The 24,654-nt window shown below is 39.5% G+C and overlaps 2 protein-coding genes across 3 annotated transcripts in view; both read right to left on the bottom strand.

Moving 5' to 3' along the window:
- Nucleotides 1-12,631, bottom strand: part of ANO2 (anoctamin 2) — a 106,207-nt gene extending 93,576 nt beyond the window's left edge. The window contains exons 1-3 of the mRNA XM_032440933.1: nt 12,613-12,631; nt 5,614-5,786; nt 2,215-2,589 (exon numbers count right to left, since the gene is read on the bottom strand). Coding sequence (XP_032296824.1) covers nt 2,215-2,589; nt 5,614-5,786; nt 12,613-12,631 — 567 coding nt within the window. The remainder of the gene's footprint in view (nt 1-2,214; nt 2,590-5,613; nt 5,787-12,612) is intronic.
- Nucleotides 12,632-18,886: 6,255 nt separating this feature from the next.
- VWF (von Willebrand factor) overlaps nt 18,887-24,654 on the bottom strand; it is a 103,579-nt gene continuing 97,811 nt past the window's right edge. For both annotated transcript variants that reach the window (XM_015871491.2, XM_015871484.2), the window contains exons 49-52: nt 23,780-23,908; nt 23,096-23,135; nt 21,174-21,271; nt 18,887-19,295 (exon numbers count right to left, since the gene is read on the bottom strand). In XM_015871491.2, the coding sequence (XP_015726977.1) occupies nt 19,107-19,295; nt 21,174-21,271; nt 23,096-23,135; nt 23,780-23,908 (456 nt within the window). In that variant the 3' untranslated portion in view covers nt 18,887-19,106. The remainder of the gene's footprint in view (nt 19,296-21,173; nt 21,272-23,095; nt 23,136-23,779; nt 23,909-24,654) is intronic.

Raw genomic sequence — 24,654 nt, forward strand, 5'->3', positions numbered from 1 at the left:
TGGAGTACCTAAAACTAGAAACCAGAAGGGACTTTGCTTCCACAGAAATATCAATTACTTTTCAAAGGGATGGAAAAAGCTCAGTTCATCAGCAAGGGGTTTGGAAGACCCATGCTCACTGATGTGCTGCAGACTGCATCATTGCCATGAAGTGACTTAACCAAAACTACAAACAGATATGATTATAGTGCTTTCCAATATATCATGGGCAGTGAGAAACACAATAAAGGATGAGAGGTTCTCCTATTGCAGTATAAGAACTCTTTGCAAGCAGCCCTGTGGAGAAGGACCTGGGGGTCCTGGTGGACAAGAAGCTGAACATGAGCCAGCAGTATGAGCTTGCAGCCCAGAAGGCCAACTGTGTGGTGGGCTGCATTAAGAAAGGGATGGGCAGCAGGGAGAGGAAGGTGATTGTCCTCTACTCAGCTCTTGTGAGGCACTATCTAGCATACTGCCTGGGGCCCCTAGTACAGGAGAGACATGGAGCTCTTGGAGTGGGTCCAGAGGAGGGCCATTATGATGCTTAGAGGGCTGGAGCACCTCGCCTATGAAGAAAGGTTGAGGGAACTGAGCATGATTATCCTGGAGAAAATAAGGCTCAGGGAGACTTAATTTCAGCCTTCCAGTACATGAAGGGATAGAAAGAAACAGGAGGGAGAACAGCTGTTTTCAAGGGAGGACAGTGATAGGACAAGGGGGAATGATCTGAAACTGAGACAGGGGAGGTCTAGGTTAGGTATTAGGAGGAAGGTTTTCACACAGAGGGTGCTGATATACTGGATCAGTTTGCCCAAAGAGCTTGTGGATGCCCCATCCCTGGAGGCATTCAAGGCCAGGCTGGATGTGGCTCCAGGCAGCCTGGTCTAGTGGTTGGCAACCCTGCACATAGCAGGGGGGTTGAACTTAGATAATCATTGTGGTCCTTTTCAACCCAGGCCATTCTATGTTTCTATGATTCTATAGATGGAATGAAGAAAATGACATAAAACTAATGTATTGTTGGGAAAAAAATTGAGGGTCACACTGAAAAAGAAATATGAAATTCTTGACTAAATTCTTTATTCCAGGAAATTACTTTAGACATTTTCATTAAAAAAAAAATTTTTTTTAAAAATTAAAATGTAAAATCATTTCTTTGCAAGAAAAATGCACTTAATTAGTGCATAATTAATAATTAGTGCCATAAGGATATTAGGATATAGAAATATATTTTCCACTGAATTAGAACTGAAATTTCTACTCAATACCACATTATACAAACAAATATTTCTCAGGAGAAAAGACTTAACCAATCCTTCTCCATCATCTTTTTGGCTTCCCTCCATATTTTAGGAACTGCCATGGTTTTATGTTTTTTGTTAAAGGTACTCCACCTCATAACATCGTGTAGTGCACTGGGAATTATAGTGTTAAATCTCCAGTTCCATGGATTGTGGATAGTTCTGGGTACCTGGTTCTCAGAAGAGAACTACATACTACTCCAGAAGACTTTATGTTCTGTTTTTGTTTTCCATTTAGAGAGAAAAATAAAACTGTTAGCATATCATGAAATGCCCTATCTTTTCTCTTCTGCTCAGCCCAACTAGATGTCTCATCTCAGCATTAGAGTAAGGCCTTTGGTTTTTCAGACACTCTCTCCCATTTTATTTAATTTATTAGCTTCAATTGTATTATATTGTATTATAATGTGTTATCTTGCATTCTGACATCATACTTAGTGAATTAGTTTTGTTTCTCCTCAGACTTGCTGCTGTTTTTTTTTAGGCCCGTCTCTCCACCTTTTCCTTTTTCTTTTCCTGGGGCGTGGATGCCCCCAAATCACTAGTCATGGAACCGGTCCAAACCAGCCCATAAACCACTGACAGGCATGTATAAAATATCTCAGATAGTTTATTTCTGATGATTCCTAGTTTGGGGTTACAGCAACAGCTTTAAGTACTGAGATGTTCAGCAGTGAACAGCAGTGACCAGGTTTAGGATTAGCTTCTTAAACTGGCTCTGAGATGCGTCAGGAATAGTACACATAACACTTGTGATTCTCCTATTGGTTAACATTAAACAAGAGAAGGTATAAAGATAGACCTGGCCCTGATGCAAGACTGCAGCCGGGCTCCTGCTCTCCAGTCCTTATGCTTCCTGCATGACCATCTTATGCATCTTGGTGGCCATTACCCATGGAGCACCATGCAGGATGCACAATTTTCTCCCTCTTACCTCAACATCCTTCTCGATCTCCAGTCCTGCTGCCATTAGATTGCATTCATACTCTTCCCTCTGCTGCCGTTTTTCCTCCTCCAGGGTGTCAAGTGGGTCCAGCTCAATCACTTGAGCCTCCTGAGGGGCATTCTGGCCATTGTCTCGCTGCAGCTTGAGACAGCTCTTCTTGGTCTCTCCATTTGAAGCAATGGTCATGGAGGCTGCCCTGTGCATTGGTCCCAGAGATCCAGCCCCAGGCTGGTGCTGGGTGAAGCGTTTCCGGTAGTGGTAGACTAAAACGTAGTCAACCTTTCTGTTGCTATCTCTGAAGTGCGTGCCACTCATGGAGTCCATGGCCTCTCTTTCGGTCCCATCCAGGTAATTGTTTATAATCTGTGAGGGAAATACATGGATGGAAAATCAAAAAATCCAAGGAGAAGCCAGACCTGGGCTCTGAATTTACACGGGTATTTAAAAGCACTAGTTGAGCAGTGTAAGAATTTGAGATTAATTGAGATTACAAATGAGCTATACATTTGTACTATATAGTTCAAACTAGGTCATGTTGAGACCCTTTGACTGCAAACAGACAAGAGTGCCTAAATATAGCAGCTTCATCTTGCTCCTTGAAATGTACTAGATAGTGTATCACAAAAACATCCTCTCTGATATGGTGTGGTTAAGAATGTCTGCACTGTCTCTTTGACTTCTGTATAAACAGAACATAAGAGACCACATCAGCATTTTAAAATGGGCTTGAAGTTTAAGAAAAAAGGATTGCATTACAGTTCATGACATAGAAAAGGATGAACTGTGGAGAAAAGTTGGACAGGGAAGTGAATCAGACAAATTTGTACAGGAAGGAAAAAACTGATTCAAGCTAGAACAGGAAAATATTCTTCCAAGTAGAGCAAGGTCAAGAAGGGCAAAGCTGGACACAGATTATTTGTCAGATACCAGGGATTAGGGAGAAAATACAGTTAATGTGTATTTTAATAAGAGAAGAGTATGTGACTGAACAGCAGCACTGAAAAAATAAATCAGTGACTAAAACCATTAAGATCACCTATGTTCTATTCAACTGCCCCTATGGACTGTCTCTGCCACCTTGTCCCCACTATTCAAATCCTGGCACGGAACTACTTCTGTTCTATCCACTGCCACCCTGCACTTGTGGGGACAGCAAATCTGCAGTACATTTGTTGAGCACTGAAATTAAATTTTAGACATTAACTTCTGATTCTTTCACTAAGGTAGCTTGTATATTTTCCAAAATTTTTAACAACCACCACATCCTGCTCAATGCTGTCATTCATTACTGTGATACCAGCCCTCCAGGGACTGGGAACTACATGAAAGCAAATAAATAGTCACACTAATTCAAATCAATCAACCAATAAATCCAGCTATTTATGGCTCCCATAGGTGTCTACACAAGTAACATTTTGCCAAGTACTGTTAAAAATGTCTTTCTCTTTCCTACCTCCCTTTCTATTACACGTACTGGTAGCACTTCAAAGTTAACCAAATGTACTTTTTGCAGTTTTCTCATTTGTTAATACAACATGAATACTTAAAGACATTATATAAATGCGTATATTACTAATATCGCCCCAAATCCTGATTTTCATTGTTTTGCTTTACATCTCAGTTTCCCATAAATCAGCTTTCAGTCACCATATCTCTAAATATTTATTTTAATATGTACACTCCATCCAATTTCCTGAAATTATCACCAAATAATCTGTTCCACATATTACACTTGCCTTAAACTTATGTGTAGGACATTATTACAGTCCCTCTAGGCACTTATAAACTTACACTCAGCAATGCATTCTGACAGAATATAAATCTATTTGAGAGATAGATAGCACTTTATTGCAATTCCCCATGTCCTAGGTAGGTTCTATTTCATAAAGTACTCACAGGCAGTCCATGCAGGCCTTCTGGATCCATTTCTGCCACAGTGAAGAAAAATATGTTCCCTTCCAGAGGGTTTCACACAGTACAACACAGAAGTAATGATGCCACTATCACCTGCTTACTGGCACAATGCAATGCTTAGATGTATCTAGAGAACATGAACTCTAAGCATTCTCTCCTCCCTTATGGGCAAGTGCAGGCCAAAATGAAATTCACCAAAAAAAACCCCAAAACATCACAGGAGAAGGTACAAGGAAGTTGGAGAACATGGAAAGTCGCTAACAGGTATTCTTGTTTATTACCTGCCTGCAGCCAGCTGCCACATCCCAGTCACCTGACAGATCACCATAGCAACATTACGTGTTGCTGGAGTTACACAAAATAAAAGGATGAAGATATACCATCGTGTCCTTCTCCCTCTCCTGTTGACTTTTGCTTTTTCCTCTCCACAGACTTTTGGCAGAAAAATGCCATTCCAATTACAGTGGGTTTCTATTTCTGAGAGAACAGGACAGAATTCCCATAAATTTTTGTGAGATTTATTATTTTTTTTGCCCTAAATTTCCACCACTTCACATTTTGGTACAAGAATACCGTATTGGAGAGTAAAACCTATCAAGTAAATTGCAATTTGCAAAGTTTCTGGAAGAGCCATCAATATCTTTCCTCCCTCACTTCTTCTAGAAGCTAGAGTGTTCTAAACTACCATTTTCAGTCCCAGATTCATTGCTTCATAATATTTCCAAGATAAGTTACAAGCACACCAAGCAATAAGAATATGGGACAGTAGGAGCAACATTTAATGAGTTCTAATCCTCTAATAGAAAATATGTCACTACATATGAACCCCAGAAGATCTCTCTTCTAGTGTCAGCTTTGCCAGGGAGACTGTAGCACCCCACTTCCACTTCCAATCTTGTTCACATTAACACCTGGATATGTGCTGACCCACAGTTCAAAGAGGGTTAGCCAATTCTGTCATCAACCTGCAGATCTATTCCTTCACCAAGGTAATAGCAACCTCTCTACTCTTTTTCAAATAATTTTGACTCAAGTAAATAATCAATAGGATCTTGCTGATTCCACTAGAACACCCATTATTAGGACACAAATTACAATACAAGAACCTACTGAACTATCTACCGTGTGCCCTGGTGGCGCAAGTGGTAGGAATGTCTCATTGCAACACCGGAGGCCCCGGGTTCGAATCCCCCCTGTGGCGCAAGTGGTAGAAGTGCCGCTCTGCTACACAGGAGGCTTGAATCCCGGGGGGTTGGACTCAATGATCTCTAAGGTCCCTTCCAACCCGCACGAGACTATGATACAATGATACTATGATCTAAAGTTGTAGGATATGCACTGTTACTTTCCTCATTGCAGCTTGGATTTGTTTAACAAAGAAGGAATGCATCATACTCTGTTCATCCTACTCCAAATATTTTCTTCATCCTGAAGTTATTAGAGTTATGTCAATGAACATAAAATCCTACTTACAGAACTGCAGTTGGTATCCACACAGCTAGGTGCTTCTAAAGGTCCACTGATCCTGCTGCTGTGCAAGGAAGGCACGTTTTGAGGAACTGTTAGGTATTTGCTGTTACATCCCAAGAAATACTCCCTTGATGATGTTGCTGCCTTCTGCCTGTTCAGACTTGAGTGTGAGGAGGCTAGAGGAATGAAAGTTAATTAGTGTTATATATATATGGGTTTTGTGCAGGTAGTTTCCTAAAGGAATAGGAAGTAGGACAATTAATGGATGCTATCAGACTTCAGATACTGAATTAGATTATTTGAAGAAGGATACCTACAACTGAAGAGGAATAGCAGGTACTATATTTAGCTCAGTATTACCCTCATTGTTCAGTACCATTTGTACTCCTTTTAGTCACAAAACTAGGACTTGGACATAAAGTGCATTGCAACTACCCATAGACCTCCCTCCTGAACATGCGGAAGCTGTATGTTGTGTGTTGTGATTGCATCAGGGCTCTCTGGGTGAATCATTCATGCTGCATGGAAATTAAATCACTAGAACTGAAGTGAGTCAAATTTGCTTGTGACTTACAACTAGACTTGAAGGGGATGTGTTTCAGTTCTATTCCCTATTCACTACCAGTGCAATTAGTAACTTTTTCTTTGCTATGCAATGTAGACACACAATTTTTGATCATAGGCAATAAATGTAGATAGTCAGCAGAATCAATAACACAATGCAAGGATAAAGGTAAAAAGTAATGGGTACAAAAACCTGTGTAATGTACAGATGTTTCATATTCTTTCCCCCTCTAGTGGTACTATAGCTGTTAATGAAAACTGTCTGAATTTTACCAATATTTTTTTTGAGATGCTTATTGGATTGAGGAATTATGGCTTGGTCTTTCAAGCATTAGTATATTCTAACAGAGAGATGATCCACCTCCCTCTCTTCCTCATATGTCTATTATATAAACATGATATCTCTTCTTGTCTTTTTAGTAAACAATCCCAGCAATGCAATTCTCTGTCTTCTGCCAGAAGGAAAAAACAAAACAAAACAAAACAAAAACAACAAAAAGAAAGGGAAAAAAAAAAAAAGAAAAACATAATGTTAGACTTCGCAGTCTAGGAGGAAATGTCCAATGAGATTTTCTGCTCTGTGTCAGGAGCTGTGTCAGGTTTCTTGTGTGCCATAAGAAAATGCTGGGAAATTCCAGCAGTTTTCTCCAGACCTTCCTTGCGGTATTGGAAATTAGGTAAGTCTGAAGGCAGGAACAATTTTCACTCTCATTAAGTTCTCATGAGACAGAATAGTCTTTCTTCTACATGGCTGAAACATCCAACTGGTGTCAGAATCAGTGAACCTAAACTGCATTTCAAAAGAGAAAGAACTGGAGAGATAACTGTATGCAGGAAACCAACAGAATTGTGCAGAGTTCATTAAATTAAAATAATTTAAGGAAAATCTAAGAGCATCATTCTTGAAAGTGGTGATAACTAAATCTGCATATTCCTCTCCTTTGGGGTGGAGGAGGAAGAATTGCTAAAAAAAAAACAAAAACAAAACAAAAACAAAACAAAAAAACCCAAACAAAACAAAACACAAACAAACAAAAAAACAAAAAAACACGTAAGATTTTTTTTCTTAATTTTTTAATTTCTTCAGTTTTTCAACAGTCCAAGGCAGGCACTGTGTACTACTGTTAATCTTCTATACCCTCAATACAGATTTGTTGTGATTTTAGCTGGTACAGCCTCGGTTATTTTTCTGATGTCTGGTATGATGCTATGTAGCTTTAGTAGAAAAACAATGTTGGTAACACATCAGTGTTTTAGGTGTTGTTAAGTAGTGCCTTACAGAGCCAAGGACATTTCAGTCTCCCAGCTTCTCATACTGCCTTGCCAGCAAGGAGTCTGGGACACACAAGGAGCTGGGAGGGGACAGAACCAGGACAGCTGACCTGAAGAGTCCAAAGGGATATTCCATACTATGTGACATCATGCAGGAAAAAAACTTATAGTACTATGGGGAAGTTGGCTAGAAGGGGCTGCCACTGCTTGGTGACTGGCATGTGTCAGCAGATGGTGAGAAATTGCATTATGCAGCACTTATTTTATGTATATATATACACGTACGTATGTAATTAGCGTTGTTACTGTTATTTCTCTCTTCCTTTTCTGTTATCATACGTCTGAGGAAGGGGTGAGAGTGAGCAAAGGGCTGTGTGGTGTTCAGCCACTTGCTAAATTAAACCATAAGATTGAACCTACTTACCTGCAATCATATGAAAAAGAATGGGGTGGGGGTTTTCCCTGAAAGTTCTGATTATTCTTGTGTTTCCTGTGATTATTCTTGTGTTTTCTGTTAATAACAGATGAGTGTTCTGCAACATTTGAACCATGCAGCAGATTGACTTACCAGTCTTGCTTTTCTGATCTCTCTCAAAAACTTAGTGTTTTACTTCATTGAAACACATAGTGATGACACAAGGGAAACTCAGAGGCAAATAATTAATAAGTGAAGTTTTCATTCCCAGGGGCTGTGCAAAGTATTTCCAGTCTAAGTGTGGAATATCTCACAAGAACTTTAAGCACAGTTGCTGAAAAACCTTTTTGCTTCCTAGTCATTTTATCTGGGCCAAGGAAAAAAAAAATAAAAAATAAAAATCTGCAGCTCATTCATAATAAAATTGTTTAAATTTTATTATGCTTCCCAGCTTTCACAAACCATGTCACAAACCTGAGGTTAACACTGGTAAGCAGGTAAGACAGACAGGGACTTCAAGTCAGAATAAGTTTTCAGACAGAAGTGTAGAATCCATGTCAGAATTTTAAAGATTCCCATTCACACAAAAAGTTTTCATCTTCTTGAATCAAACTAGCTGAACCAAAATGATCTGAATGGCTTCCACATTTGACAGTGCTTGTCTATGGTACCAAAGATCCCCAGGATATCGTGCTTCAGCTGCTTCATGACATCATTCTACTCTGTAAGCCTTTATGATATTTGGCCTCATTTGTTCTCATTCTTTAAATAATGTAGAGGAATTGGTATAAATCGAAAGACTCTTTCTTCTCCATAAGAGGGGTCAGGCACTGGACACAGGGAGGCTGTTGTGTCACCATCCGTGGAGGTGTTCTAGAAATATTGAGTTGTTGTACTAAGCAACATCATTTAGTGGATAAATATTGGTGGTAGGTAGATGGTTTGACTAGATAACCTTGGAGGCCTTCTCCAACCTTGATGTTCAGTAACTGCACCTTCTCAACACACTCCATCAAACTCAACAGCAGACCCATATTTTCCCTACTCTGCCGTTTCCCTCAAAGATATTCTTTGCACTTACCACCTACAGTTTGAGAGGTTCTGTGTAAAAACCTAATCTGCATGCTGCAAAGCTACATATATTTTCTCTTGGTAGAAACCTGAAGTCTTCTGTCTCTAGTTCCTACCTCTTCCTCCTACCTGTGACATTGTTTCCTCCTTTGGTCTGGCTGTTGCTCTCAAGACCTAGCTCATTTTGATAATGAGCTCAGTACTGGTTACGCTCAAGGCCTTACTCTTGATAGATAGTGACCACAATACCAGATCAAGCTAGGTGCTGTAATAAATGATGGAGGGCACCTGGTTCAACACTTGAGCACCACTTAATGCATATAAACCTAGAATGCAGTTATCTGCACATAAGTGATCAAGCCTACAAAGAGACTTTCAGAAAACATGCGAGACAAGTAATAATGTCACCTCTTCAACTACAGGTATATGTGTTGTGATATCACAGTGGAGGAAAAAGGAAAGAGAAGCAAAAAAGAGAGTAAGTACAGCTATATATAATTTGAACTTCAATGGAAAAAAAAAGAAAAAAAGAGATCCAAATATATCAGAGTTACCTCAAAAGCAGAGAATCATGGAATATCCTGAGTTGGAAGAGCCCCACAGGGATTATCACATTTAACTTGAGGCTTACACTGGAAAAAAATGGGAAGGGAAAAAGGGAAAAGGGGTAGGGAGATGGGAGCTAGGCTCAAGGAAGCAAACAGAGCAGCAGCAACGATCTAAGGGATCTACAGAGGAAAACTTATTTTTCTCTGATACTGGAATGCAAGATAACACACTATAATACAATCTAATTGAAGTTGAGGCTAATAAATCAAGTAAAATAAGAGAGAAAGAGAGGTTTCTGAAGACCTGGAAGCCTACTTTGAAACTGAAGGCACACGGCTTGGAAGCACACCCACAACCACTGCCAGGCAGTGAGAGAGAGAGTGAGAGAGAGAGTCACTTCCATGATGCATTTTCCTCTCCGACTGTGAGGTCCTCTGGGACATTCTTCTCTGTGCTCCACATGATGTTATGATGTGGAACACCAATAGCAAAAATTACAGAATCATGAAAACCATGCTCCTTAAGTGCCACAATGGAGGAAAGGAAAGAGTAGTAAACAAACAAACAAAAAGCTCTCAAAAGCAGAGAACCACAGAATTTTTTTGAGTTGGAAGAGACCCACAGGGATTATCAGATTTAACTCCTGGCTACACAGTGGCACACCCAAGAATCAAGCTCTATCTCCAATTGAGCAATTGAGGGAACTGGGCTTGTTTAGCTTGGAGAAAAGAAGGCTGTGGGGAGACCTCATTGTGGCCTTCCAATATTTGAAAGGAGCATATAAACAGGAATGGGGTGTGACTGCTGACATGGGTGGATAGTGATACGACAGTGGTTTTAAACTAACTCAGGGGAGGTTTAGGTTAAGTATTAGGAGGAAGTTTTGAACACAGAGGGTGGTGACACACTGGAGCAGTTTGCCCAAGGAGGTTGTGGATTCCCCATCCCTGGAGGCATTCAAGGCCAGGCTGGATGTGGCTCTGGGCAGCCTGGTCTAGTGGTTGGCAACCCTTCCCATGGCAAGGGGGTTGAAACTAAATGATCATCATGGTTCTTTCAGCTCAGGCCACTCCATGATTCTGTGATCTGGGCACACTATTTGCTCGTGTTCAGAAAGCTGTCAACCAGTTCCTCCAGACCTTTTTCATAGAATTGTCATAGAATGATTTTCTTTCTCACAGCTTTCCAGCCACTTTGCCCCAGGCCTGTAGCATTGCATGAACTTATTGTGACCAAAGTGGAGAAGCTCATACATCTGGCTTCAACCCAACAATCCAGCTTACATAGATTCATCTGTAAGTCTTCCCTGCACTCAGACAGATCAACTCTTCCACCTGTCTTGGTGTCATCTGCAAACTTACTGAGGTTGCACTCAATCCCCTTATTTGGATCATCAGTAAAGATATTAAGCACTGCCGGCCTCTATATTGACCTCTGATAAACACCACTAGTGACTGGTTGCCAGTTGAATTTAATTCCATTAACAACCACACTTAGGTCCCAGCTGCCCAGTCAGTTCTTTACCCAGCAGAGAGTACTCCTGTCTAAGCCATGGGCTGCCAGCTTCTCTGGGAGAATACTGTGGGAGACAAAGGGTATTATATATAACATATATTAAAGTCTAGCTGGACTATGTTGACAGCCTTTTCCTCATCCACTAGCCTGGTCACCTGGTCATAGAAGTAGAGCACTGATTCTCTGAAGTTTTACTGATGCAAGTGGTAACAATACCCATAAAGGCATCCTAGGGGAAAAAATGTGCCAGATAGCAGTGAATTACACTTGCTCCAGACGGGTAAGGTGAGCAAAGAGCAGTCTTTGATGGAGCAAAATGAGTGACACCATCAACATGGTGCAGAGCAGAAAGTCTTGGTCAGCATCAGAGCCAAAGTTACCAGGGTCTGACATTGAAGCACCTCAGACAGACAGTAGCAGAAAAGTAGGAATACGCATCCTAGCTTTCATGGACCTGCCCAAATAACTCTAGTCACAGACACAAATGTAAAAGCATGCGGTTGCACAACTTTGATTGACCCTCGTATCTCATCTCTGGCATTAGGAGCAGGAAGAACACACCTGAGTAAAGGTAAGTACTCACTTGCCTCTGGCACATACTATGAAAGTCTTTTAAGGGATAGAAGAATATGAGCATCAGTCACAAAGAATGTAGGAAACAAAGCAGACCTGAGAAGAAAAATGTGGGAAACAAAAATACAAACTAAAAACCTGAGACACTTTCTGAGTAGTAGCGTTAACTGAAGAACTAATTGAGATGTATCTTTATACACAAGCTCTGACCTTTTTTTATTTTTCCCCCCTTAATGCTTCTTTAAATATAGAGGTTACAGAAAGCACCTGATACCTGATTCCCACATAAAATGTATATCAGGGTTAACTCAAAAAGTGAAGGTTAAGGGATAACAAATAGGCACTGAAGTGACATTACAAAGACAAGCCTTGTTTCTTATAATTGTTTGTACTCTGTGACTTGGTACACAAGTTTATGAAGAGGATCAGGTGGAAAAACAGAGATACAGTAGAACTCCAAGATAGTTCAGAATTCACAGCAGAGCTACAAGTCCCAGAAACAATAAGCTAACCTGAGAACAACTACAAAGCTCAGACCTGTAGCAATAGAATGCCACAATATTATCACTGTACATCATTCTAAACTTTTATTCTAGGAACTCAAACAGAAAAAGCTTTACACACTGGGCAGATTTATTCCTTGCCTCTAGGAACTAAAATCTCACTTTTGTACACTGTTTTCTAATAAAAGGATATTGACTTTTGCCCAGGTTTCACTGCCATAAGGTAAATGCAGAGAAAAGGAGCAGAAGTCCAGCATTTCCCTCTTTACTGCCTTTTCCAAATAGGTCATGATGTTTCCCCACAGCTGTAGTCCTGGACCTTTAAAAGAAACAAATTCTGCATGTTGTGTCTCTAAGCTGTCTGTATGTAACTTGGGCCACAAACCTTTCTTTTTTAATATATAGTTGTTTTTGTTTGTTTGTTTGTTTTGAAAATGCCCTGAAAGACACTGACCTTTCAGAGTAATCCTGCCTCTCTTCCCCATCTGTCTATTCATATTCATAGATAGCAATTAACAGTGAAGTAGAGAACAAACTTACCAGGTACATGAATTTCCATGTCATTGTGAGGTTTGGCTAGAAGTTGCAGCAGCACTAATAGGATGTAGCTATGCTGATCATGCGCACAATCTGTTTCTGCACTGGCTTAATCTGTGACAAGCTAGAAGCTATTTCCATTCTTGCCTGATCCTGCTTTAAGCAAACAACAGATTGAAACTAATTAGCTAGACCTTCTGTTTTGGTTATTACCATCACAGAAAAAAAAGGGGGTGGGAGAAGGCAAAATTCCTATGACAAAAGAAGCCATTGCAATTCTCTGCTGGAACTTCAGCATCTTGTCCTCATGCTCCATAATGTTTCTCTTCAACAAGAAACATAACTATTTATTTTGTCCTAGCTCCCCAGAAGGTAGATGAATAAAGGAAGGAAGAAAAGAAAATGGGGCTCTGCAATGCTCCCAGAAAGCCATTATTTCAAGTATTAAAATTTCCCGGGAGTGGTTTCTGTGAGTAAGAGTTTCTGTATCTCCACATCTTTGCAGTACTTCCATAGAGGAGGTAAGTGTGGCAAGCTTTTAATAAAGCTGTATCTCAGCTATACTTAAGTTACCTTACTGCCTGGATGCTACACTGCCTGAATTCATGCATGGAAAAAGTCAGGGGATTATTTTGTAATTAAGTATATAGTCAGACCGGATGATCAAGCTTGCTTAGCCTTCATTCTTTTGATATAAACTATTTGTTGGGTATAAAGTTGTTACTGACCTTCTGAGAAAATACTTATATATTTTTTTTAATGATAATTGGAAGAAGGTGTAATTATATGGCATTCAAATATTTTTCTTCTTTTATATTTACATATGATTCTACAACAGGATTTGTTTGTTTGTTTGTTTTCAGTGTAAGAGGGGGAAGTGGATTTGTTTAATGACAATAAAGTTCAGTATTTCTAGTGGCATGAAAATTGGGATTGCATACTGTGTCATGAGCTTCATGAATACTGGGCATTTATATTACAGAGCAAAGTGTAATGCAAGTCATATATATGTATATGACAACAGTGTGTTTATATGGACAGCAGTGCAAGTACTTGACCCAGGTGATGTAAAACTTTCTCAGAAAGCTGGAGAAATACATATGCTGGCTGAAATCTGGTGTTTGTCTTTCTAGAGGAAGTTTCAGGAAGACTGAAGAGACTGAGACAAAATGACATCAACAGATATCAAATATTTGTCCTTCTTACCCTGCTAGTATTTTATGTTAATCTTAGAGCTTTGCTTAGGGACTAAATTCAGTTATAAAGCAGTAGGCATACTGACTTCCAGAGCTTCTGAACTGATTATTCTTGAAAGTATCAAATTGCAGAAATAAAAAAATAAAAATAAAAATAAAAATAAAAATAAAAATAAAAATAAAAATAAAAATAAAAATAAAAATAAAAATAAAAATAAAAATAAAAATAAAANAAAAATAAAAATAAAAATAAAAATAAAAATAAAAATAAAAATAAAAATAAAAATAAAAATAAAAATAAAAATAAAAATAAAAATAAAAAATGTTGCTATGTGATTTTCCCTACCAGGTGGGATTCTTCTTTGCATACAAACAAATGCCCACTAGTTTTGAGATGATGCCTGTAATTTTGTTGTTGTTGTTGTTCTGTTGTTTTTTAATTACGAGTACCCCATCCATTTGAACAAATGAATCCCTCTTTGCTTGATCACTTTGATCAAATGACCAGAACTGTACAGTTGTACAGCTGAACTTCAAAAAACTGTAAAATCATTTGAATTGGAAGGAATCTGCAAAGGTCATCTTGTCCAGCTCCCCTGCGTTGCAGAGGGACATCTACAGCTAGATCGGGTTACTCAGAGCCCTGTCCAGCCCTACCCTGAAGAAGGCTGATGTTTTTATTTTATTTGGTTTTCCCCCTAAAATATTAGATTCATTAGACTTCTTGTTAAATGAACTAGGATTAATAAAAATGGGAATGTTTGCTTGTTTGTTGGACAGATCTTTAACTAAATATTATCTATCCACTTTGCAGTTAATGAAAATATTTCTTGCAGTACAAGAAGGATTTTACAGAGCAGCAGCCATGCATCAAGAGAAGGGCTTCACAGAGCAGCAGCTGTGGAGGGAGAAACAGCATGAGAACCAAGGACACCTCTAGGAAAAGAATAAATGGCTCATGGCTTTGAAGGGGAGTTTTAGGGTTTTTATTGCAGTAGCTTTCTTCCAATTAGTGTGTGTGATTTTCGAACACCCTCGTCTGTCTGCTATAAAAGTATGGCTTTTCGGGCAATAAAGTGGAAGCTTGTTTATCACTCATATTGAGTCGGCTACCTGCTTTCCTGTGCTTAGCCTGGCGGCATTTCTCTGCCCTCAGTGGTGCCCAAACAGAAGGAGAGTGGAGGAGACAAGCACTGGCTAGCAGCATGCTGGAGGGCAAAGTCATTTGATCAACTGGCCTAGACTGACTGAGAAGGATCTGCACAGTCTGGATTGCTACCAGCATAGATAAACATGGAGCTGCAGCTCTCAGATAGATGCTGATAAATGAGTAAAATGGTGCCGTGGATAAAGAGGTAGCCCTCATCTTATTACAGTGCTTGCTAGAAAAGTGGGGAGTTGAAGGGGTTAAGCATGTACCAGGGCTTATAGCCTTTGGCGCTGCAAAGGGGTTTTTTATGAATTTTGAATCTTATTTTGAGGTAGATAAATGGAGAAATTTCGGGGACTATTTATGGAATTTAGTAATCAACGATGATAAGACAGTAAAGAAACTGATGAAGCTGTGGCAGGAGGTCATAAATAGTTTGAAAAAGTATAAGGTATAAGTAGCAGTGGTAGCCACGCAGCAGTTAGGTGGACAGCCACAGGACTCTGTTATCTCGGAAAATAAGGAACATCAGCACTTGTGAGGCTTGGGTCCTACATGGAGGCTGATTATAAATATATTGAAGAATATGCAAGCCTAGCAGCAGGTCGTTGCTGCTGCAGTACAAGCCCTCTCTGTACCCAGTGCTTGGCCAAGGCCAGAATTTGATTCCCTGTTACCAGGAGTCTCATACTCCATTTATTCATCAGCCTCACAACTTAGGGCTGCCACAGAAGCCCTGAATACTCCCCTGACCTCGACCTCTTTGATGTCCCTGGCAAGTACGGTGGTGGCAAGTGAGGAAGGTATGATGAAGGGGAGGTGGGGGGGATGCTGAGGGATGTGCAGAGCAGCAAGAAGCTCCTGAGAGCGAAAGCGACGCAGATGATGGTGGGAATGGAAAAGTGTTTCAGTAAGATATTAAAACATTAACTGAGGAGCTGCAGGACTTAGAACTGCGTACGAAGGAGGCATCAGTCTCTTCGAGCGTTTCACCGATGTCTTTACAGCCCCTGTCTATGCGATTCCCCCCCACACGTAGCGATCCTCCACCTTTGCGTTGGTCTGGAGTCATTAGAGACATGATATTGGAGGGACCGTGTCAAGCTGTGTTTCAGCTCGCTTGCCCGCTGATAGACGATCAGCAGGGAGCTGCTCGGTGGGAAGTGCATCATTGGAAATTGTTACAGCAGGCTGGTAAGACTGTGACTGACTATGGGATAAAATCCGAAGCTTCAAAGCAAATTATTCAATGGATTTTCACTGTGGATGTGCAAATGCCACTTGACACTCGTAATCTTGCGTGGTTATTACTAACACAGAACATTTGTTGTTTATTCAGGAATGGACAGAAGGGCTTGGACAAATTAGACAAGGAGGGGATTCTTCTGACTGTTCCCCATCGCCCTCCCTCCCACCCTCGCTGCTGCCCCTCGGTGCTGGGGGCTGCCCCTACCCGGATTAGATTCACAGCTCTGACCTGCCGACAGGCTGGGGAGAAGTTAAGTCGCTGCCGATGCCGCTGCCGCCTTCCACCCCGCCCACGTCGTTTGCCCCGACGCTGTCTCTCCCCGCCGCGTCTACGTCGTCTGTTGCTGCGTCTCTGCAGCCTGCACATAACTTCGCTAAAGACAAGAACGGACCGGCCACTCGAACTTTCCTCCAGGAACGGGGTGTTAAACATATTACAGGCATTGCTCATTCTCCCACTGGATAAGATATCATTGAACGCGCTCATTGAACACTGAAATCCATTCTTAGGATCCAAATCCGTTCAACCCAGACTCAGCCTTTCCTCATTAGAGAGAGGCTATAAGATCTGAATCATCCCTTTGGCCTTCCACTCCACTCTTTCTGGATGATGTTCATCTTCATTGAACTGGGTCGCCCTGGACTGGGCACAGTATTCCACATGCAGCCTTGCCAGGGCAGAGTAGATGAGGAGGATCACCTCCCTGAACATGCTAGCCATACTGTTTTTACCACTGACAGGGGCACACTGCTGGCCATCCCACTGTCCACTAGGACCCCCAGGTCCTTCTCTGCAGAGCTCCTCTCCACCTGTATTGATGCATGCAGCTATTCCTCCCCAGGTGCAAGACTCTACAATTGCTCTTATTGAACATCATCAGGTACCTCTCCATCCAATTCTCCAGCCTAAGTCTTGTTAAAAGGCAGCAGAGCTCCTCATAGCTATATATCATCCACACACTCCCTGAGGGTAGATTCTATCCCTTCATCCAGGTTATTAATGAAGATGTCAAACAAGATTGGACCCAGCACTGACCTCTGGGGAACACCAATGTTACATTCTCCCAGTCAGACTCTGTGCAACTCATTACAAGTCAGCCAGTTCTCATTCCATGTCACGCATCATCCCACACTTTCTAAGCTTCGTAATAAGGATGTTATTTTATGCGTTTGATGTATACTTTGGTCTCATATAACAAGAAAGAGAGGTTTGAAAGCAATAGAGATAGATATCTGTAATGAATAACAAGGAAAGAAAGGGCATGCATGTTGTATGTACTGAATTCATAGATGGATAGCAAAAGAAAAAAAGCAGGGATCAATCTGGTTCCTCTCTAAAAGGACTATAACTTGCCTAAGCACAGAATGAGATTGCCAAAAGAGGATGCTCTCAAAACAGATNAAGAAAAAAAGCAGGGATCAATCTGGTTCCTCTCTAAAAGGACTATAACTTGCCTAAGCACAGAATGAGATTGCCAAAAGAGGATGCTCTCAAAAGAGAGCCTATTATGCAAATAGGTGAGATTTCACTTATATAATCATGAAATTAATATTTATATGAAGAGGAATGGTTCTTTATCACAGAAATTTCCGCATGGTTATCTGTGAGGTAAGAGTGGCAATGTCCTCTGAAATGTCTTCTCTATCTATAGATGACAACATAAAACTACACAGGGACAACCTGATTTCCTGACCATTTCAGGTAGTCTTCTCAGGAGCACTCTTATCCTTAAGGACTTCTGTATAAACTTTCCATTATTTCAAGAGCACAACTTGTAGAACTGGAGAAACTTTGCTTTTGAACCCAGCCTATTTACAGGCTTTACTAATGTCATCACAAAAATAAGGATATTTTGGCTTTGCTTTCTTTTCTTAAAATCACATCTCCAGCCTCTCAGCTAATTTATGAAGAAGTTAACTTGGTTCAACTAGAAGTTAAAATACTTCTTGTCTTTCAAAAAACACAAATAAAATGAAGAGTTCTCTCTTCTATACTATTATTTTTTAGTCAGTACTTCTCAATAAAAGTCCTTCATTGGCACTAGATTCTATCAAAAACCACTCTCTGAAAAATATTTTTCATGCTGTGACCTGACTAGATCAAATGAAATTTAAAACTTGTCAAATTTTTCCCTGGGAGCAAGAACTAAATTAAACTTGCCCCTGACAATTTCACATTTGAAAGAGCTCTCTTTTAGCTAATGCAACAGACAAAATTCTAGTATCTGGAATAAAAGGAGATAACTGATGAGCTTTTTCTTCAAGCTGGTCTGTAGAAGCGCTGAAGTAAATAGTTAAGAGCTGTCTCTCAGCCCCATTCAGAAGTACTGAGGATTTGCAAATGGTACACAAGTCCTTAGCAAATAATTTCTTTGCATTCAGATTAAAGAGAAAAATATATTTGTATTGCAGACATATTTGATTACCCGAGTTTTTGTACCAAGAACATCTCCCTCTTACTGTGAAGTCTCACGCTATAATCACTGTACTTATTGACAGGAAGGGAGAATTAAGAGCAAAAAATGAAATTTCTACTATTTGTTGCTAAGATCTGAAGTGGGGAAAGCACGTGTAATGTCTTCAAAGACAATGCTAAATGCCTTGTTGTAAGTTCTTTGGGTATGAGCAACTGTTTCTGTTACTGTGATGTTTTCTTGTATTAATGAGAATAACTTCCTATATATATATGAAGAAACAATGCAATGTTTATTATTTCTATAGCAATAATAGTCGGAAAATACCATTCTGTTGTGCTAGTAAGTTTTATTGTTTGCTACGTTGATACAATTAGTTAGTTATCTACTGGATAAGATTGGCTACAGAGAGAAAATGAGGCTTGCTCTATAAAGTTTTTCATCAAATTACTCAACTCAAGATAAAATCATTGAGCTTCTTCAAAATATTCACTCTGTACACTTCCGCAGGCTGCATTCACATTGAGAGGCAGAAGGGATGTAATGCTGTACCACTGTGCCATTGGGACACTGGAGTGGGATCGTAACTGTGGTTGTTTGTGTGGCTGTACAGCAGCTGCACATGTCTTCCCATTTCTCTGTCTGAACTGAGTATCTTGTATTGCTTCTACATTTACCCTAAACAGAAAAAGAAACACCAAGGTTGAACAGTACCAGACTTCAGTGAAATCAGAAACCAGGTTCTTCCTCCAAAACACATGAATTCTCTGCCTCAAGTTCAGCACACTGCTGCAAAACATGAAGTCAAAGAGTAATGCCTCATAACCATAAATACAGCAAACAAAAGGTAAATGAACTAGTCATGGATGAAATAAATAAATAAATAAATAAATATTTTCAGGATTGTGGAGCAGGCTTCTAAGCATACCAAAACTGGTAGTTATGAAATATTTTTCTATTATTATCTTAACTGTATGTATGAGAACCACATTCTGAAAATGACTTAGTCCAAGTGCTTCTAAGCCATGTTTCTTGTTGTTTTTCATGCTAAGTAAATACACTGTTGTCTTTCTGGTTGTAATTTTCCATTCTTCCTCTCTCATCAATTCTCTAATGTGTATTTAGATGTCAATAATTTTGACATATGTTTCATGATATAAAAACAAATACCCATGTCAAACTCTGTCAGGGTTCATTTCTTTTTGTGTCTCTGTACTCTTACTTCTGAAATTACTTAAAAATATATGCATAGCATTATGAGAGAAGTGCTTAGAAAAACTGTAATCCGTAACATGAGTATTTAATCAATATATGTCCAGAATCAAAACAAAACCTGTACTTTCACAGTTTAAAAACTTGATCACTACTGATTTGTTGTGGATAGGAAAAGAGAGAAAGCAAGGTGTTTTTTTGTTTGTTTGTTTTTGGTTTTGTTTTGTTTTGTTTTGTTTTGTTGTTGTTGTTGATTTTGCATTTAATGAAAGGTAACTGTTTATTTTAAAGTTTCCATTTGTACTGGGATTTGTGCAGCAAATTGAGGTCCTCCACCAATTATCTTTGTGAAAAGCCTGGCCATGTGTGCTCTTAATGTCCATTTTTCCCAAGTAGTCATGGACAACTTGAACAGTCATTTTGCCTACTATATCAGCTAAAGATAAAATTTAAAGGATGGATGCAAACCAACTTCTTGGCAGCCATCCTCAGACATCACAGTTTGGTTGCATGTAGTTCTTGTATGAAGCATCTTTATCAAATTGAGCAATTGTTCTGCTACAAACCCATCAGGGAAGAGAATGGCTTCTCTAGTTTCCAGTCTCAGAGAGACAGAAATATCTGGAAGGGATGCTATGCTCCTGTATGAAATGGATGTTTCTCTGAAATTTTCAAGAAGTGATGGACAGAAACATTTCTTATAATAATAATCTTATAATCCAATTATGGTAACACATAAGATGTAGTACACAACAGTCTAGCATTCAGGATAACAGAAAAGTCACAGAGCTTACAGAGTGCAAAAGTCAAATCTTAGCACTTAAATTTAAGTGCTTGCTTAAATTATCATACATCTGAATACCTATTTCTGCTCTTATAAGCCAAATGCAGAGCCTAAGGAAGGATACAGTTCCTTAACTTTAGACACAAATCTGAAAAAATTAGTCTCAGTAATACTAACATGAAAATTCTCATCTAAGTCCTAAGCCTCTTCAGAGCCATTCATTTCCGAGGGCAGCAAAGGATTGTGAGCTGCATTTTTGTACCTTGGATTATGTTCCTGTTTTTCATGCTGGCTCAAACAAGGAAAATTCTACATTACCAAACTACTTTAGGAAGTGTCAAAGATGTTTGCACTGTCTGAGTGAATCAGTGAGGAGGAAAAAAAAAAAACTGATGCTCTGCAAATTGACACTGTGGTGGAGCCAAAAGTTGCCTTTGTGTGAGAGAAAAAAAATGTGGGCAAAAGAAAAAGTGGGCAAAAGAAAAAAAAAAAAAAAATGTGGGCAAAAGAAAAAGTAGGTATGTGTGTTGGCAAATGGGGGAGGTGATTTTATTTTTTACCTCACAATGAGAAATAGGCACTTCCTTTACACCCACACATCCATTGATGTTCTTATACCGCAGTCTGGTACTTACTGGTCGACATTCCTCTTCCACACCTACCAAGTCAGAAAAATAACAGCAACAGTGTCTAACAATGCTAGCTGGAAATTGTATCTGCGTGAATGTATTGCACCACACTGACATAGCATTGATTTCTAAAATTCCACAGAAGAACAGAGTTTCTCTAATGTTTCTTTTCAATTACTTGCTTTAAAATTCTCTTGCCAACTAATATTTGCCTTTTCTCTGGTGCCTTCTGTTAGATGCCTCAATTTTGAAAGATGGTTCAGTACTACATTGGGCAAGCTGATGTAAAAGAATGATGACACATCCAGGAAACCCAATAACTCAGTAAGAGAAAAAAAATAGCACTCTGTCTTGGCTACACCTGGAGCTGTTCCCAGAGAGATATTTTATTCACTTGAGACGATGCCCTTTAAGATGAGTCAGTGGGAGCAGCTCTCCAGATCACATTACAGACTGAAGTGAGTCACTGATTACAAGAGCATAGGGCTTATTATGGTATGCTAGGAAAGTACTGCCTGGGGTTCTACAAGACTCACTAGGATATTTCTAGGGATACCTTGGATGACAGACCCCTTAGTCCATGCATATGGTTGGTATGGAGGCTTAAGAATCAGCACTTGGACCATAGGTCACAGTGTCTGAGTCTAGGTTTGCAGGGTTGTGATTACAGTTACCAGACAGTGAGTACCTATGGTCACTCAGGACCTTCATACTGACCAACCAGAGAGGGGACCAGGATGAGACCCCATCAGGTCCCATGTATTTATGGACATTAATGTTTCCTAGGCAATCACAGACCACCTCTTCCCTGACTAAAGAGAAATCTCCTATTGTCCAGACTCTCTCATTAACCTCCAGGGTCTGGGATTTCTGAGGGAGAGCCTTTTCACTAAAGACAGAAGCAAAGAAGGCATTCAGTGTTTCTGCCTTCTCAGCATCCTCTGTTATCAGAACGCCCCCCTCACTTAGTATGGGGCCCACATTGTCCCTAGCCTTCCTTTTGCTGTTAATGTACTTTAAAAAGCCTTTTTTATTATCCTTTATCTCCTTAGCTAGATTCAACTCCAGGTGGGCTTTAGCCTTCCTCGTCACTGCAGGCCCTGACTACATTCTTATATTCTTCCCAAGTGGTCAGACCCTTTTTCCACATACCATGAACTTTCTTCTTTCCTTGGAGCTTGCCCACAAGCTCCTTGCTCATCCATGCAGATCTCCTGCCACCCTTTCCTGATTTCTTAGTCACAGGGACACACTGATCCTAAGCTTGGAAGAAGAGCCGTTTAAATGCTAACCAGCTCTCACAGGCCCCCTTGCCTTCTAACACCCTGGCCCACGGGATAGCCCCAAGTAGGTCCCAAAGGAGATCAAAGTTGGCTCTCCTAAAGTCCAGGGTAGCAATCCTACTTTTTGCTTTGCTTCCTCCACTCAGGATCTTGAACTCTACCATCTCATGATCGCTACAACCCAAGCTACCCTCAACTTTTACTTCCTTAACAATTCCTTCCTTGTTGGTGAGAATAAGGTCCAGTAGCACCCAACCCCGCGTTGGTTCCTCAACCACCTGCATCAGAAAGTTGTCTTCAACGCACCGCAAGAATTGTCTGGATTGTGCATGCCTGGCCAAAATATTACATTCATAATTAACAAGTGCATAATGGTATATATTGAAATGCAGATTGTATCTGTTTCTTTCAAAGTGCTGGTGAATACTGTCAAAACACATGTTCTAGAGGAATAAAACATGACAGCAGTATCCATAGGGGTACAGGGGTGCCTATATTTCTTAGCTCTCCTTACCCAATAGCTTATGTTCTCTACAATTTCCAAACAAGCTTTTTGGATTATTTACTTACAGGTGTCACAGCAGGTATTGCCTAGTTTTGCAATTCTCCCCTGAAACGAGAATATAAATATAAAAATATAAATATTTTGAGTCTAGAGATACACATTTGTTCTGCTGAAAGTCTACGCAAGGATGTTTGAAACAGTGTCTTAGGCAAAAGAATTGTATTCCTATAAATATATAAAAATATAAATATATAGTAGTAATCAGTCTCATTTTAATCTACTCAAAGGTGCTGAACATGTGACTACATTTGTTGATAAAAGATTGGAAATAACTGACTGTATTAACAAGTTCAGTGCTTAAAAATATTCCTTTCACTTTAGGTAATAGTAGAAGTTTCTTAAAGATGTTGAATACAGGTCAATTTCTAGGAACCGAAATGACAAAATACAGAGTACTCAAATCTTCAAATCTTCATCTTCCTGGTTTTACTGTTTCATATAAAAACTCTTATAGAATTAGTGCACCTCCCCAGCAGTAGACTTTCACATAAAACTAGCATTTATTTTAAAATAATAAAAAACTTACAGTTTTCTGAATTTCAAAGTAAGTTCAAATTCAGTTTAGCCAAGGTGCAGTGAGAGAACTGGAGTTTCCTATCCCTAATACACAGAAGGTACTTATACACAGAATAATAAACATGTCAAAGGCTATTGGGAAACCTAGAAACAGGACCCACTTCACTACTTACACCTTCAGCCAAACATCTTCTGGGATCAAATGGAGGACAGCCAGTGATTCTCCTTTCCCAGATAAATTCCCCTTTCTCATTTATTTTACAGAAGTGACTATCACAGCCATCCTGAAGTGATTCATTTGCCTGGAAAGATTTAAGAACTGTTAGCTTTTTACTAAAACACAGGACAGTAAGTTTTCAGGGTACAGTACAACCTGACTATTTAAGTATATAATAAATATTCAAGAATATTTATTAATATTCAAGTAATATACCATATTCAGGTAATATACCATGGTGGGAAAGCTTATAAAACATGGCGGTCTCCAGAAAACTGTAGTTTTCTAAAAATAATTTACTCTCATAACAGTACTGAACACATCCCAGTAGAGACTGCCAAATCTGACCTTTTTTATCTCTTACCAGGGAAGAACTTCCATTAACATAAAGGAGAAACAAATTGTCTTTACATGTATATTTAACTGCTGGCTGAGTGAGAAGCTTCTTTAATTAAATAACATAAACATACACAAAGAACTCTCTCTTCTTATAAAAAACTTAAATTAGAAATAGAATAAAAGTAGATGTTGAATGTTGTTCCTTGTAACAAGATGATTGTTTTTAGCCGAGTAATATCCACTCCTGTTTAAGAAACTATCAAGCTGGGAAATTTTTTTGAGATTTACGTTTTCAGCTTAAATTATCCATCCATTTCAAAGGAGGCTTTAAATTTCTGATAGGTAGCTCTTTGAGTTCCTATTCAAGTTAAAGTTATTTAATAATATTCAAACTTCTAGATGTAACAAGATTGTCCTTCTCTAATTCACTGAGTTGTGAACTCTTCATTTTCTTCTATAAACAGCAACAAAAAAACTTTCCTCAGAAAACAT

This window comes from Coturnix japonica, chromosome 1 (assembly GCF_001577835.2).
Source record: "Coturnix japonica isolate 7356 chromosome 1, Coturnix japonica 2.1, whole genome shotgun sequence".
Lineage (NCBI taxonomy): Eukaryota > Metazoa > Chordata > Aves > Galliformes > Phasianidae > Coturnix > Coturnix japonica.